Source organism: Trichoderma breve, chromosome 1, assembly GCF_028502605.1.
Source record: "Trichoderma breve strain T069 chromosome 1, whole genome shotgun sequence".
Taxonomy (NCBI): domain Eukaryota; kingdom Fungi; phylum Ascomycota; class Sordariomycetes; order Hypocreales; family Hypocreaceae; genus Trichoderma; species Trichoderma breve.
This window is the reverse complement of record NC_079232.1, coordinates 641,801-657,423: the sequence shown is the minus strand read 5'-3', so window position 1 is coordinate 657,423 and position 15,623 is coordinate 641,801. Positions and strand designations below refer to the sequence as shown.

At 51.6% G+C, this 15,623-nt stretch overlaps 2 protein-coding genes across 2 annotated transcripts; one reads left to right on the top strand and one right to left on the bottom strand.

The window, feature by feature from the left end:
• Nucleotides 1–304: 304 nt before the first annotated feature.
• On the bottom strand, nucleotides 305–8,523 carry T069G_00229 (acyl transferase domain-containing protein; the record flags this gene model as incomplete). Its single annotated transcript, XM_056167439.1, has 14 exons — nucleotides 305–1,132; nucleotides 1,197–1,496; nucleotides 1,556–2,473; nucleotides 2,528–3,867; nucleotides 3,910–4,090; nucleotides 4,169–4,642; nucleotides 4,688–6,291; nucleotides 6,374–6,551; nucleotides 6,603–6,848; nucleotides 6,937–7,178; nucleotides 7,234–7,511; nucleotides 7,563–7,787; nucleotides 7,884–8,137; nucleotides 8,305–8,523. 14 exons carry the CDS (start codon nucleotides 8,521–8,523, stop codon nucleotides 305–307), a joined length of 7,287 nt encoding a protein of 2,428 aa, XP_056032755.1.
• Nucleotides 8,524–9,036: 513 nt separating this feature from the next.
• T069G_00228 (transferase family domain-containing protein) lies at nucleotides 9,037–10,455 on the top strand (the record flags this gene model as incomplete). Its single annotated transcript, XM_056167438.1, has 1 exon — nucleotides 9,037–10,455. One exon carries the CDS (start codon nucleotides 9,037–9,039, stop codon nucleotides 10,453–10,455), a length of 1,419 nt encoding a protein of 472 aa, XP_056032754.1.
• Nucleotides 10,456–15,623: the final 5,168 nt, after the last annotated feature.

Sequence of the window (15,623 nt, the reverse complement as noted above, 5' to 3'; positions counted from 1 at the left end):
CATGAGATGGAATGGCATGAATGATTATCAATGATATTATTAGACGGGGATCGTAAGATTATTGATTGGGGCGTTTAGTGTAATAAAAGAGCTGAATGCTTATTTTGAGCTTTGTACGAATAAAATCCGTATATGTGGTTCTAGGAAATGGTAATTTTGGAAAATATGAAGTGTACATGAAAGAAAAAAGAAGAGTACATGAAGAAACAAAAGAACCGTCAGTCGTATCTCATAGCCCATTATAACCAAATCCCTTAATCCAAAGAAATAACCCAACCCATCTACATGATATCCTTTTTTTTTCTCAACTCTTTTCCACGCCTCCAAACACGCTCGCCGGTACCAACCTCGACCTCTTAGCAATGACTTCCGACAGCTGCATGATCGACAAAGAACTCATCAGCTCCAACATCTGCACATGCCCTCCTAAATGCCCCGTGATCCAATTCCTCAGCTCCACCGCAACGAGCGAGTCCACGCCATACGTCGACACTGCGCGGTCCGGCTGGATCTCCGTCGTAGCCACGGCCAGCAGGCGAGCGAGTTTCTGCTTCAAGCCCGTAAACACGGCTTCTACGGCTGCGTCGCCGCTGGACGAGCTCCGAAGAGCAGCCTGCACGTCAAAGGCGTCGTCTTCGCCGCCCCTGGAGGCGCGAGGCGCCGTGCGGGACCAGATGTGTGAGAATCGAGCATCCGGACGCTGTGTGTTCGGGGAAGAAGGATCGGGAGCGAATTGACTTGCGCCGCAAATGACCTGTCCTTTTGCGACGGGACTTTGCATGGCGTAGTTGATCACTGCCAGGACCTCTTCCATCGTCTGTGGTCGGACGTCGGAAGGAGGCAGCATGTCTTCGTCACCACTTGCTAGGCCATCTTTCTGCATTGTGCCAATGTCTATAGCTTTGACGGGGAATCCCAGACGGGCTTGAGACTGGGCGAAGCTATCCCGGAACGCACCAATTGCATCCGTGACACTCTGTTCAGGGCCACCTACAACAGAAGAAGTGCGATTCAGCAGAATGAAGAAGTCGAGGCTTGAACCAAAGGCTTCTTGAAGGCTGATAATCCCTTTAGTTGTGGGTTCAACAGTAGTGGACCACTGAGAGTATGTCACGGCTTTGATATCCGTATCCTACGACCATATTGTCAGTTGATGTGCTCTGGAGGGCAAACACAGAGATGAATGGAGCTCTTACATATATCTCGGAACCCCCAAGAATTATTCCTCTGATGGGTGCACCCACGCTTGCGTCTCTAAGTTGATCCACAAGGGGCCGAGTCGAAGCATTGCCGGGGATAAAGGCAACTTCTGTCCCGAGTCTCTTTACTTCATCACATACTACCTCAATACCAGATCCTTGACACGCAATGAGGCGATGAGCTCCCAGTTTTGCCAAATATTTGGCAATTGCTGCGTCCAATTTCCCAACTCTGCCAACAACAAGGTAAGAGCTGTTATCTCGCAGAGCCGCAGGCTTGGGCTTTGGTGGTTGAATCTTGAACGATATTAGTTACGAGACCATACAAAGAAACGCTGTAAACGAACACAGCTTACCTTCAAAGGCAGACTGGAATCCAGCTGGAATACCATCTTGCCTACGTGGCCACCAGCCTGCATAAGTCGAAGCTGCTCTGCGACGTTGGAAGCATGATACGTAGTGATTGGGCCGATCAATGGCAGGGTTCCCTTCTGGAGCATACTGAAACAAGTTTCCAGCACCTCCTTGAACACTAGCGGCCTTTCCCGCGCGAGGAATCCCATGTTAACGACCGAAAGAGAGGCATTTCTCTGAAGATGTTTCATATCAACCCGTCCACCATTTGCCACATCCCTTTCGCACAACTGAATGATTCGGCCAAAGGGAGCTATGGCACTGCAACTTTCTGAAAATGCGTCTCCAGAAAGAGAACCGACGACAACGTCGACGCCTCGACCATTAGTCAACTCGAGAAGGCGATGACCGAGGTCCAAATCTCGGCTGGATAATATGCGCTCAGCTGGGATACTAAACGCCTTGCTAATGAACTCCGCTCTTTCTGAACTTCCAGCGGTGACATATATCTCTTCAACACCAAAAGTTTTTGCCAGCGCAATTGCTGCCTGGCCGACCGCTCCAGCTCCAGAGTGAACCAGGATACTCTCACCTCGTTGGATCCTGGCAATGTCTCTGAGAGCATAAAGGACAGTCGAGTAAGCCAATGGAACGGCGGCAGCAGCTTCACCGCTAACACCTTCAGGAACCTTGACAGCGTGACGGACATCCACATTGCTGACAGTGGCAAGCCCATCAGGGGCAAAGAAGCTGACGCGATCTCCGGCGGAAAAGCTTGACTGAGAAGCATCTCCAACTTCGATAATCGTGCCACTTCCTTCAAGGAGAAGAGCGGAATTGCCTTCAAGTTGGCCAGTAGTGGTCAGCATGTCCTTGAAGTTGAGTGCAAAGTTCTCCACGCGAACTTTGACTTGCGTTACCTTGGGAGGCAGAGAATGGGCTTGATCATCCGCCCAGTATAAGGAATCAAATACTCCAACAGAGTTAATCCGGAGACTCAAAGGTCGGCCAAAATCAGTGTAAATTTCATCGCGTGGATGATGCTTTGATGTAGCGTCTTGAACCTGGAGGTTGACCTCCTTGTTCTCTAGCAGACGTGGTATCACAATGTTTCCGTTGGACAGAGCAAGCTCCCATTCTGACGCCGAGTAAGGAGAAGCACTTGGACCGAGGTATTTTTCATATACCTGCAAGATCCCAGAAGCCTCCGCTGACTCTGCGTCAATATCGAGGGTGAAAAGGCTGAGGTCAGGCCGTGATGCGCGTAGGCTACGCGCCAGACCTATGATGAGTGCACTAGAGGCTTCCGAGTCAGCCAAAGAAGCTCCCTTGGTTACCCACAGCACGGCTTTGGCATCACTCAACAGGTTTCTTGTGTTTTCCCAATCTTTCTCAGATGCACTCAGTAAGAAATCATCCACAACGTCTGGAAGAAAGACGTAAGTTCCAGGAGCGGCTGTCGCTTTAGCAAGCGGAACGATAGACACTACAGTTCCCGGATATCGCTCTACCAGTCCGCTGCGTAGCTCACCCGCCAAAGCATCACTCTGCTGCCCTGTAAAGATGGAGATGTTTCCAACGCCTGCCTTCACTCCGGTATTGGCAGCGTGAGAGATAAGTAAGCTCGCTTCATGCTCTTCATCCGATTCGAAATCTCTCATTTCGATTACAACGCCAGAAAAGCCGCCCTTTACGAGTACCTTTTCCCACTCTGGTGTTGATAGAAGAGGAGAGCTTACACGCCCTTCCTCCACACCCACCCACCAGTTTGGAAGGCTCCCACCGAGAAGCCCCCATCTCAGAGATGGCGCTGTGAGCTCTACAAAGGCAATTTGACCATCAGGTTTGAGAAGCCTATTCAGGTTGTTAAGCGTATGCTCAATGCTACGTGTCGTATGCATAGCATTTGATGTGACGATGATGTCGAAAGAATTGAGCTCAAACCCCTGTTGCGCTGGGGACTGTTCGATATCAAGACACTTGAACTCCATGACATCTTCAAACATCCTCATCGTCTCTTGAGCTTTAGAAGTATGAACATCGGAAACATCGGTGAAAACGTATGTGCCTCGGGTAGTAGCATAGTCACGCTTTTCCCCGTAGAGGGCTTCAAGAAGTGCAGAAGTCAAGATGCCTTCTCCCCCACCGACTTCTAGAATACGCAGATTCGGCACTTTGTATTGAAGCAACCTGAGATATTCGGCGAGCTGTGTGTGACATCTATTGAAGCAATCGTCTTCCGAATAAAGGCGACGCAACAGCTCAGTATCTGACAAGACAGACATTATGTCTTGGTTCCCTCGCAGAATGTCAGCTAAATGGGGGCCAAGTTGGTTCAACACCTGGCCTGCCGCACTCGGTACTTGGTCATTGGAATTCGTCAATGGGGCGCTTGAAATATCCTGCTCTTGCATCCAGCCGTAGAAACGTCGTAAATGGTGAGTAATTGATGGCTCATCTTCATTTGAAATTTGAGCTAGAGTATCTCGGATGATGCCAAGAGAAACTGGATCACAACTTTTCCGCAGCTCCTGATTCTTATAAACCAAATCTCTTTGGCAATACATGGCCACAGCTTCTCTTGGAGAAGAAATCGGATCCATGAGCCATTCGACCTTGTGACACAGGGGGTCATCAACCTGGCTAGTGGCTTGCTGATAGCTACCCAGGGATGAGAATTTGATCCCTCCAACACGAAGTATGACACGGTCTGCATTGTCAAACTCTGTAGCGAATATGTTGGAAGAGTGCTGCCTCAATCCATAGGGGTTCGTCCTGGCCGTAATGGAGATTTTTCGTCCAGGTACGAGATCCACGTCTGTGGAGATGCAAAGCTCATCAATAGCGGCGACAACCTGAGGACCGTCCAAGCCATTCGCGAATTTCACTCCAGGGAGACATGCCAAGAAGCAGCCTTCAAGTGTTGTGGGATGTATGTGATGTGGTTCTTGGTGGGCTGAGGGCATTGTGGCTCTCACATCCGGAACAGTCAGCTCACAGCTGGACTCCCAGGCACGGGCTGAGACGTTATCAAGGTTTGCAAAGCACCCGGAGTAGTCATTTCCTGAAGAGCTAAGGAGCTTGTACAGCTGCTTTGACTCTAGTTGTGTCCACTCATCAGAGCCATCACCCACCCGAGATGAGATGGCTGTAGAAGATGAGCTGGTGCCCAGTCTTCCATTATTCTCCGATAGAGCAATCAACCCTCGGCAGTGTTCCGTAGATTCATTGTTCTGAGAGACACTGTAGATTCGAAATTCTTGCCACTTCAAGCTCGAATCACGAGATGTCACCGAATGAGGACGCAGAAGGGTAAAGACTTCGGCTCCAAATGCATCGTCCTGGATAAGAAGAGGTCTGTCGATGACGACTTGCTTAAACTCTATTACTCTGTTCTTCCATGGGCGTTGCAACGTATTGGCCTGGCGCTTCAAGGCCTCCACAATCATGGTCAGGAAACCAGCTGCGGAGAACACAATCTGGCCATCAATGCAATGGCCTTTGATCCATGGCATTTCAGAAAGCCTAATAAACATTCTCCAAGATGGCTCAGCGCTAATACTATCAGCTGCAGCAGATCCCAGAAGATCATGGCGGGGGAACTTTCGCGTACGGTACGCCTGACTTCTTCGGGATTCGTTCCAATGTGCCTTGCTGTGATTCCAGCTATATGACGGCAAGTTGGTCAGAACCTTTGTGTGGACACCCAATGGGTTGTTGACGTCTGTCAGTGCAATGGGAAGGCCGTGAGTGAACAGGCCACTAGCAAGCGACAGTGCGCTCTGAACTGCGTCCTGATTCCTCTTCAAACAGGAGAAATAATTTACTGAAGGCAATCCCGTAATGGTTTTTGCTATTTGAGTAGCAGGCCCCTGAAGAGCTGAGTGAGGGCCGAGCTCAACCATGACAGTAGGTGGCAGCGCAGACGAGGAACTACCCTTCACAGAGAGACTGAGAACCTTGGACAAGGCTGGCGAGAAGCGAACGGGGCGAAGCAGGTTAGAAACCCAGTATGCACCGTCCATCTCACTGCCATCAACCTCATTACAAGTGACTGAAGACACCATTCGCACACTCGGTTTGAACTGGCGAGGTTGAAGCTTCTCCAGCGCTGCAAGGTAGAATTCTCCAATAGCAGCCATATGAGAAGAATGGTAGGCTACTGGGACAGCCAATCTTCTGTTGAAGACACCATCTTCTTCCAGTTTGGAGGCAATCTCATCAATGGCTGCAGCATCACCAGACAGTGTCACACTGGTGGGACTGTTGATGCATGCCACATTGACCGTCTGCTCACTGTACTTTGATAGATACTTTTGCGCATCAGTCTCTGATAGACCTGCAGCAAGCATCCCACCTTGCCTCATGCCCTTCTTTAGCTTGAGATAGTATACGGATTTGCCCCTGTGATAGGCCACCTTGAGAGCGTCCGATGCGGTTAAGCTTCCAGCAGCATATGCTGCCGCAATTTCTCCACTCGAATGACCGCAAACCAGATCGGGATGCACGCCCCATGAGGCAAGAAGATCCACCAATGCGACCTGGATAGCTGTACAGCATGGCTGCGCCAACTCTGCGTCATTGATGCGAGAATTCTCCTTGGTTTTCCTCAATTCATCAACTAAGCGCCAAGTTGCACCCATGCGGATGAGCTCTCTTTCGGCTTTCCGCATAGACTCAGCAAAGACTGGGTAGGAGAGAAGCTCCAAGCCCATTCGCGCCCACTGCGCTCCCTGGCCTATTCAGGAAGGAAGAAAATTGTCAGCGGGGGTTGATCGATGCCACTTATGGTTGGATTCAGCACAGTTTCAGCGACTTACCGGTGAAGATGAAACACGTTCGCGCATCCGTCAATGCTTTGACAGGGCGGATTGATCCCAGCTCAATCTCTCTGAGCCCTTCTAGGAGTTGGTCAATGTTGGATGCAACAAAGGCAGCTCTCTGAGAGAATCGGGATCTCCGAGATGACAGCGTAAAAGCCAAGTCATCCAGAGACAACTGTTGACGGTTTGCCTTGCTCGTCATAATGAATCTCTTCCACGTACTGGCCAGCTTGGCGAAGCCATCTTCCCGCTGGTGGCTCCATACAAAGACTTTGGAGCCTTTGTTTGGAGACTCGGGAGCAATTGCGCCACGCGTTACCCTTGTCTCAACTATTGGTGTTGGTTCTGCTGTCTTGGCGGGTTCTGTCCAAGCTTCCAGAATGACATGGGTATTCGTACCCCCATAACCAGACCCATTTATGGATGCGCGGCGGAGCTGCCCTTCTGGCCACTCTTGGAACTTGGATGCAACCTAAAGAGAAGAGAGACTATCGGTCAGTCGATGTTGTCATTTTTCTTCCATTTGCACAGAGAATTTTCTCCAAATGTCTTGCGCTCACCTCTAGCCCTCGTGAATCCAACTCCAACCTAGAATTTGCATGTTCAAAGGTAGGAGTGGGAACAATCCCTCCCTTCTCAAGCATCAGAAGTACTTTGACTAAACCCGCCAATCCTGACACACATTCAGTGTGGCCCAAGTTGGACTTGACACTACCGATAATAAGCTTGTCAGACCTGTCCGAGCAAAATGCATTATTAAAAGCAGTTGCCTCGCAATTGTCTCCGGCGTTGGTACCAGTTCCTAGAGGTTTTCTGTTAGTGAAGCTAGACAAAAGGCTTTCATCAGGAGGTGTTACCGTGTGCTTCCACATAAACCGTCTCCCTGGGATCAAGCCCAGCTGTCTTGTAAGCACGTTGAATAGTTGCGTATTGACTGACTGGCGATGGCATTGTGATGCCCGGGGTTTTGCCATCGGACACAACTGCACTACCGCGGATGACGGATCGAATTGTATCACCATCCCGAAGAGCTGCGCTAAGGGGCTTGAGGAGAATGGCAACTACACCTTCACCTCGGGCATACCCGCTTGCGCGAGAGTCGAAGGAATAACATCGGCCGTCAGGGGAGAGGAACCTTGAAATTGTTTAGCAACGGTAATCGACAAGGGGGACACCTAAATCTTACTGCATGGACGAAATGATGGACATCTTGTCAGGGTCCAGAATGAGATTAGAGCCCCCCACCAGAATTTGGTCAGCATCGCCAGCTCGAAGAGCTTGGATGGCATCGTGTACGGCCACCAGGGCGCTAGAGCAGGCCGTGTCGACGGATTTACTAGGTCCGTGCAAGTCAAAGGCATAGGACACACGGGCGGATGTGAGAGACGGGCCGGTCCCTGTGAAGCGGTACCTGCAACTCGGCGGTGAGCATTCGTAGAGATCGATACACCAAGTTTCGCCTCCTCCTCGTCATCTTCATTTTGTGGTAGAGTTAAGCGAGACTTACATTGGTGACGTCTCCGGATCACGACCAAGGATTTGATCGTAATCTGCGTATGACACGGCACAGAAAACGCCTGTATTTGATCCTTCGAGTCGATCCAGGGGAATGCCGGCATTCTCAAAAGTCTCGTAGGCCACCTCGAGCATGAGTCTCTGCTGAGGGTCTATGGCTTTGGCTTCAACTCCACTGATGCCAAAGAAGTCATTGTCAAAGACAGCTGGATCCTGGTGAAGCAGATGAACGCCCCGAGCGTTTGTCTATGAAAAGAGCGAGTTAGTCTTTAACGCCATGGTGACAAGAAAAGCAACGCTGTAGAGAGGAGAAAGGAGAGGAGACAGGGGAGGAGGAGAAGAGGAAGGAAGAGGATTTCTTCTTTATCTCTTTTATTCTCTTCATATCTCTGACTCTGTAATCCGTGACGTACCGAGCCGGGGAGATGAGCCTGGGGGTGCCAGAACGACTCCATCTTGAATCGGTTTCTGGCATTGCTAGCCCAGCTAGTCCTCCCGCTTGACAACATCTGCCAGAGACCATCCTCATTGGAAGCAGTGCCTGAGAACCGGCAGGCAGATCCAATGATGGCAATGGGCTCAGCTCCGTTGGCATCTAGCCAACGAGAGTCAATGCCGTCAGTCGAAGCCATGATGTGTAGGGGGTTCGACTGAAGAGCAAAAGACTCCTGCTATGGAGAGAGCGAGAAAGAGGGTTAACAACCCAGGTTCGAGGCTAGGGATATATGCGATTGCCGAAGCGTAGTGTCAAACGAGCGGGAATAAATAAGCTGACTTCATATGGAATAATCTCCTTGGCCGCCCCAGTTTTGATTGCATGGCAGGGAAGAGGAGACGGGGAGGAGAGGGTAGAAAAAGGGAAAGAAAAGACGGATGGCATTAAATGCCAGGCCTAGCTTAATCAATCTCGCCGCCATGTGACAGCATGCAGGTTGAGAGGAAAAGGGATCGGCCTGGTCAGAGTGGCCGTAAAAGTGGCCGGCTCTAGAAATCTGGAGACGCGCTTGACACGATCCGCCGATGCGTAGCCCATGAGCGCCGCGGATAATATAAGATTACCCCCGACCCGGCGATTCAGATGGCATCTCGGGCACAGCAAATCAGACTCTATTCGCACGACAATCTCTCGCCCATATTTTGCAACAATGGGTTCAATTGCCTTTTCAGAAACGACGTTGGTTCGACCAAGCAAGGCGCCCGTGCCAGGCCGGATTTCAGTCACACCGCTTGATCAATACATGGTCAGGGTCATTCTCCCGATGATGGTCATTTTTAAGATTGATGAGCCTTCGCTTCGGCCCATAATTTTACAGAATCTGAAAAGGGCCCTCTCGCTGGCCATTGACGAACTGACCATTCTTGCTGCGGACATAATTCCGTTGGATCCAGCCAACGACACAATTCAACTCGAATACGGCGAGGATGCAGGAGTCTGGTTCCACGTCAAGGAGTTACCAGATGTCGACTATGAGGACTTGGCCCAACGCAATTTTCCATTCTCCGCCCTACCGGCGTCTCAGTTCGCCCCGAAGCCTCTGGGCCACTCTGCAAGAAGTCCCGTCATGACGCTACAGGCGACGTTGATCAAGGGCGGCATGGTCCTTACCTTTGGCGGCCATCATGTGGTCATGGATGCCCAGGGCATGGGTACCTTCGTGGCTGTCTGGGCCAAGCATGTGGCCGCGGTATCTGAAGGCCTGGTTGTCACCGAAAAGCAGCAGCTGCATCACGATTCGTTGGAAGCATCTCAGCTCTTCGGCCCAAGGATGGAACGCCCGCTGTCCGAGTTCCCCACATACCAAACTGGCCCGGATCGATCATACGAGCATATGCAGGCCAAGATCCTGCAGAAGGCCGTTGCGGGTGACCACGACGGAATCGCCAAACTCATCCGGGTGTCGCATTGGGCCATGTCCCAGGAGAAGCTAGACGCCCTTCGAGATGCAGCCGTGCCACGGACCAAGGAAGAAGCGTCCGTCACTGCCAATGCCACACTATCCGCGCTTATCTGGAAACAAGTCACTAGGGCTCGGCGGCTCACGGAGAAGCAGGTCGCCTCGAGCTCGCTTCTAACTTCGGTCAATGTGAGGAGGCGCGTGGATCCGCCACTGGCCCCCGAGTACCCTGGCAACGCCATTGCTTTGGCCAAGGCTAATGCAACGGCTGAAGAACTAGAAGCGTCCGGGGTGGAATCCCTCTATGCAATTGCAAAGAAGGTTGCCGCTTCCATCGAATGGTGGACTCCAGACGAACTTTGGTCTTTGACCGGCGCGCTGCAAACCTGTGGCAACGTTGCCAATAAGCTGCTGCCACCACTCAACTACGACGTGCTAGTCACGGCACCGGCTCGGCTGGGAGACATGCTCAAGGAGGCCCGCTGGGGTCCGGAGCTTGGAGACATCAAGGCCTTGAGGTGGGCATTCCCGGCTTTCATGGACGGCTTTGTCATTATTCTACCCTCCATTCACGGAGGAATCGAGATTATGCTGTGGACCGCGCCGGAGACGGCCATGCGGTTGAAGGAGGACGCGGATTGGACGAAATGGGTAACTCAGCTGGAATAGTGGCTGGCTCCGGCTCAATAGCTGCTTCTTGACCCAACCACAGGGTGATGGATGGAGCTGGAGGCGATTTGGAACTTTGTATGGGCATGACTAGCCCGACCCCCCTCTACCGCAGAATCAGACCGCGATATGACTAGTCGAACCAACCTAACACTGCTTTGACAATTGGCCCATTGGTTTCGCTCTCTGTTTGTGTCTCATTAATGCCAGCAGCTGTACCGTAATGCGGCACAAGTTTTGCCCGTAGACACAAAATGTGCTGCTTGGCACGCCGGTCATTAAATAATCCAAATAGCTCTCTACACTGTATAAGGCGGCGGGCCGAGCCATGATTAGGGGCGGGACGGCTTGAGAATGAGAATTTTAACTTTCCCTTGTCAACGGAATGAAACTCTACCTAGAGTCCTTGGCCAGGCAGTTAGTACATAGCATGGATAGCGCACAGCAGCAGGCAGAGACTTGGACGAGGCCGCTGAGACGCCGCTTGTGTCTTTACCCAGTTTCCCGGGCTAGCAATATCAAGGTGCAGATTAAAAGCCGGGTTGGCAATGACGTGTGCAACTCTGGAGGGGGAGTGGAGGGGCCAGCTCATTGAACCCGACAATGTGGTTGAGACATTGACGGCTGATTGGACGGCAAAGATGGAAGAAGCAATTAATAACGGGGGAAACGGGCGGGGTTCCATAGCACCGGTATCCGCGGGAGACCCAACAGCAGACGGCCGAAGGATCCAAGAATCGCCCACGACCAGGGTGGCGGGATGAGTGCGTCGAGGGTCCAGGGGAGGGATCCAATCGAGAAGCGGTGAGAAATTAGCTGCGCCGTCCCAAGCAGCATCTCCAAATCCATGGGCGCCACGCGACAGATTTGCGGGAAGCGAAATCTGATGAATTCCAGGCCTGCCTGGATGATGGATGATCTGAAACGAGAGACTTGCGTTCACACGAAACAAGCAGGCATTGTCAAGTCCAACGCACCAAGGTATAACAAAAGCAGACCAAAGCAAGGCAGAGCAAAAGCAGAAGTGCTTTGACGATCCAAGCTCTCTGGACGGAGTGGCCCTCCCATGCACCCCATTCTGGCACTTGGACTCGTATGTACCACTCTGCATGCACATTACAGTAGCACGTCAATAGCTAATCGGTTTGACGGGTTGCATTGACAGAGCCTCAGACAGGAAAGAAAAAAAGACCCTGGACCAACAACACACGGAGTACGGAGTAGAGGCCGCAGAAAAGGCCCTCGAAGCCCACTAGCGGTCGCAGAAGCCGATGAGGAGCGCGCAAACATCCTTAGCGGCACAGAATTGTTAGCAACCAACAGCACTTGGCCGGCAATAGAAGCCGATTTGTTTGTCCTCGATCCCGCTCACCGATTGGACAGATAGGCGACTCTGTTGAAAATGTCCTTTTGGCGCAGTGAGGCAGTTACTGTATGCTGGATTGGATGAATGGTGATGTGCATGAGGGACAATAGATGGAAGAAAGCCGGGACAAAAAGAACAGAGGAAAAGTCTCCGCTAGAGCCTGGTCCGTACTGCAGCAGGAGGCCTGAGGATGCTCATGGCTGCCCGGTACATTTACCTGCAACGCGCTGCACGGGTCACCGCACCTGCATGTACCTGCTACTGCTACTGCTAATGCTAATGCAGCTGCAAATGCAGGCAGCCCGTCTCTGCGAACACGGCAACTGAAACAAAACACCTTCAACCGTCATCAACCTCCGCTGCCTTGCCTTGCCTCGCTCGCGTCCAACAGCATCAGCATCATCCACCTGTCAATGCAACGATCCGGAATGCTCCGCACTAGTCATTTGTTTGCTCACCGAAGCTAAAGGAGACTGGCCCAAACAGCCGGTATTCAAGGCACGGGGAACTTGGCATCCTGGCCTGGATAGAGAATGCGGGATACTACGTGGATCGTCAGCTGCGGAACACCTGAGAATCGGCAATAAGGCGAGGCTGGACAGCTCGGCCGAGATCACCCTGTGCTCGTATGCATCTCTTGTGCACGGGATTCTCACATGGTGGCCGTCTGAAACATGGAACCATTCCTCTCGCAATGGGGGGGGGGCATGATGCTTGTTTGAAGCCAGGCCAAGCCAATGCAAAACGCAAAAACTTCCCAGCATTACTCGGTTTGCCCAACACTCGATTAATAACGCGAGTCAGGGCAATTTAGGATCTACGGAAGTTCGTCCGCGGTCACTCGCCAGGGTGCGGCATGTGTTGCGGCACCTCCTGGTCCTACTCCATCCAATCTTTGGCCAGTCGCATCACCACTTGCTCTCAGGGCTCCCATACTGTCTGTACTGTACGAGCACGTACAACCGCTGCTCCACAGTATCTCACGTCAGTATACAATTAGAGAGGCGCCACGGAACATTCTCGATACACGCGGTGCCCACTGCAGACATGCTTGTTCAGTGTTACCAAGTACCCATGCCGAGTTGTGATGGCATCACAAGCCTATATCCGTACAGCACTCGGCTATACGCTTTTATATCCCGCTTCTGCCTCTACCATTGTTAGGGGTGCATGGAATAGCGCATCCCAGGCGGCTGGATCCCAAGACCCAGACAACCGGGGGCACATTATGTAAAGCAAGGTCCGGAGTGGTGTTGGCCTCGGCCGCAACCACTGGACCACATCAGATGCACCTAGGAATAGATGCAGCCAAACAGAGGCCAATCGATCCGTTTTGAATCGGCTGCAGCAGAAGCTTGCTCTAGCGCTGCCAGCGGACAAACTCGACAACTGACGAGTTCTCCAAAACAAGACAAGGGTCTGAGCGTGGCAGCCAGTGTTCAACACCAAAAGGCCTCAAGGTCGACGAATGTGGCAAGCGGCTACGACGTTCCTTTCGTTTCGAGCAGCTCAACGACTTGAAGAGTAGTAGCAGCGATATCATCATCAGCAGCAGCAGCAACGGTAGCGGTAGCAGCAGAAGCAGCATCGTCCCGAGAGTATGGGCGCTTACTACGGGTCCGACGGCATGCGCCATCTCTTCAACTGCAGCTTACATGTAGTTTACTACAGATGCGTGCATGCCTTACAATTTATGACAAGGTACACAAAGTCAGCACGTGCTTTTGATTGGCATCCCTTGGGCCCCTGGTCATCGATCCTTTGGTCCAAAACGCCATTTGAATTCATGCACTCTCGTATGGCGTTGGAAACGAGGATAACCTACATCTCTCTCCCGCGGGGTCACCGATCAACGTTTACCATTCCAGACCAGCACCCTGGGCTGCATAATATGTGTGTTATAGCCTGTCTAGCGGCGTTTGGGTGACGGGCGCGCAGGTGCAGTAGACTGCGATGCACACACACCCAGACACACACACGGAAAAGCGAGGTTCGATTGCTAGCGAGGATTGCAGTTTCGGGGATCGAAGGGTCACATACAGCCTACTCAGCCTACTCCATTCATTTTTGCTAGGCGAAGTGCCCCTAGAGAGCACAGCTGAGCTGGCCGATTTGTCGTATCTAAACGAGGAGTCATGAGACATCGCTCCATCGTCACAAACTACATGGAATCGGCCAGCCCAATTAGCGGTAGAGCTGGTCCCAATTCCCCAGCTACGAAAACCCAGTACCAAGCACCTGTTATGTTACAGGTAGCGAGTGCCGGTATTGCTGCTCCTGCTCCCTGCTCTGTATTGGCCGTATCAGTGGTTGGATAAAAGCATGGATGGATACGAGCAACAACTTAGCAACATCGATGCGTATTATTACGGGGACTGCCTCAGAGACAACTGGAGCCCGCCATTTATGAATTACAAAATCAAGCCTTCCCGTTGAATTACAGGGTACCTTGTTTAGATGGCTGGTTACATCTACCAGTATTCCATGCTTGCTATTTACTGCCTAGGATAAGCACAGTTATTATGCCTATTTCGACGAGAGCAACGGCAACCACTACGGATTTTTCCGCAAGGATACAGGTCATTTTCATTCCTTTCGAGGTTCAAACTACAGCCTCGCTTAGACATTGTCACCCTGGAGTGTGATCCAAACCGAAGGTCATGACAAGGAAAGAATCTCCTCGCCCAGAGTATCCTTGGGGGATACATATGCATATGCAGTGGTTGTTCGTTATGCGCGTCGTCCGTCATGAACAGGGGATGAGAGGTCCGAGCTGTCGTCAACCCGCATTATCAAATTTCGCCCAGTCTAATAATACCTGCTGCACGGTCCTCCTGTCGTTCTGTCTATCCTGCTAGTAATAGCGGTCCGCCTCCGCGACCCTCGGAGTGGTGCCCCGGGCTTTTCTTACCGTCGTACATACCACTTGCACGGGGGTTACACGGACGCCACATTGGCTCTATTTGGCAACTCTTCTGCAGGCTATTTATCTCATCGGCGAAGCGGAAGGATTAATCGTGGCTGGCTGTGTCATCTCTGGTTGAGAGATGGCACACACATCAGTCAGCGATAGAACAAATCCAGCTGGCAAGACACCGTTGGGCAATTTCTATGAGTAATGCATTTATTTGCTCTATCATGGGAGAGCAGGGGACGATGCTCCGTGGAGACTCATGAGGTCAGTCTAGTTTATGTGGGCTAGCCAGGTGTGATGTGGATGTACTCGTAGGTGTTGGTTGGATAGGACATCATGTGTTTTGCATCATCACCGACTGACCAGGGTGCAGAAAAACTCATTGCGGTGAAGCTACGGATATACGAGTACGCATTCATGCCAATCCACCGACCCAGCTTTCACACGTACCTCTAGGGACACGATTGGAGCAGTAGTGTCCAAGACGGCGGCGTGTCTTTGGTCAAGTGATTTCTCGCTATTATGCTCCGTCCTTGGCCTTGATAGCAACAGTGCCTTTTCATGACCCTCCTCGGCTGGCCCCGGAAAAAGGACCGACCCAGCTCGTGGTATGTGACCAGTTCAGAAACACGTAGCCAGCATTTCAACAGCTCCTCGCTGGCAAGGATCGACGTAACGTGGTGAACTTAATGCAAGGCAATCCAAATTTACCCTTTGCCCCCCGAAAAAAGCAAGGAAAAATAGATTAAGATGGAGAGCCTATTTGTAATGCCTCAGACACCAATTGCACAGCATCTTGGCAAGGCCGTGAACCGAGTCTGACCGCTAAACTCGACACTCTTTCTCTGCAAATAGTACGTCTATCCCGTCGTATTTGCCTCTCCCTCG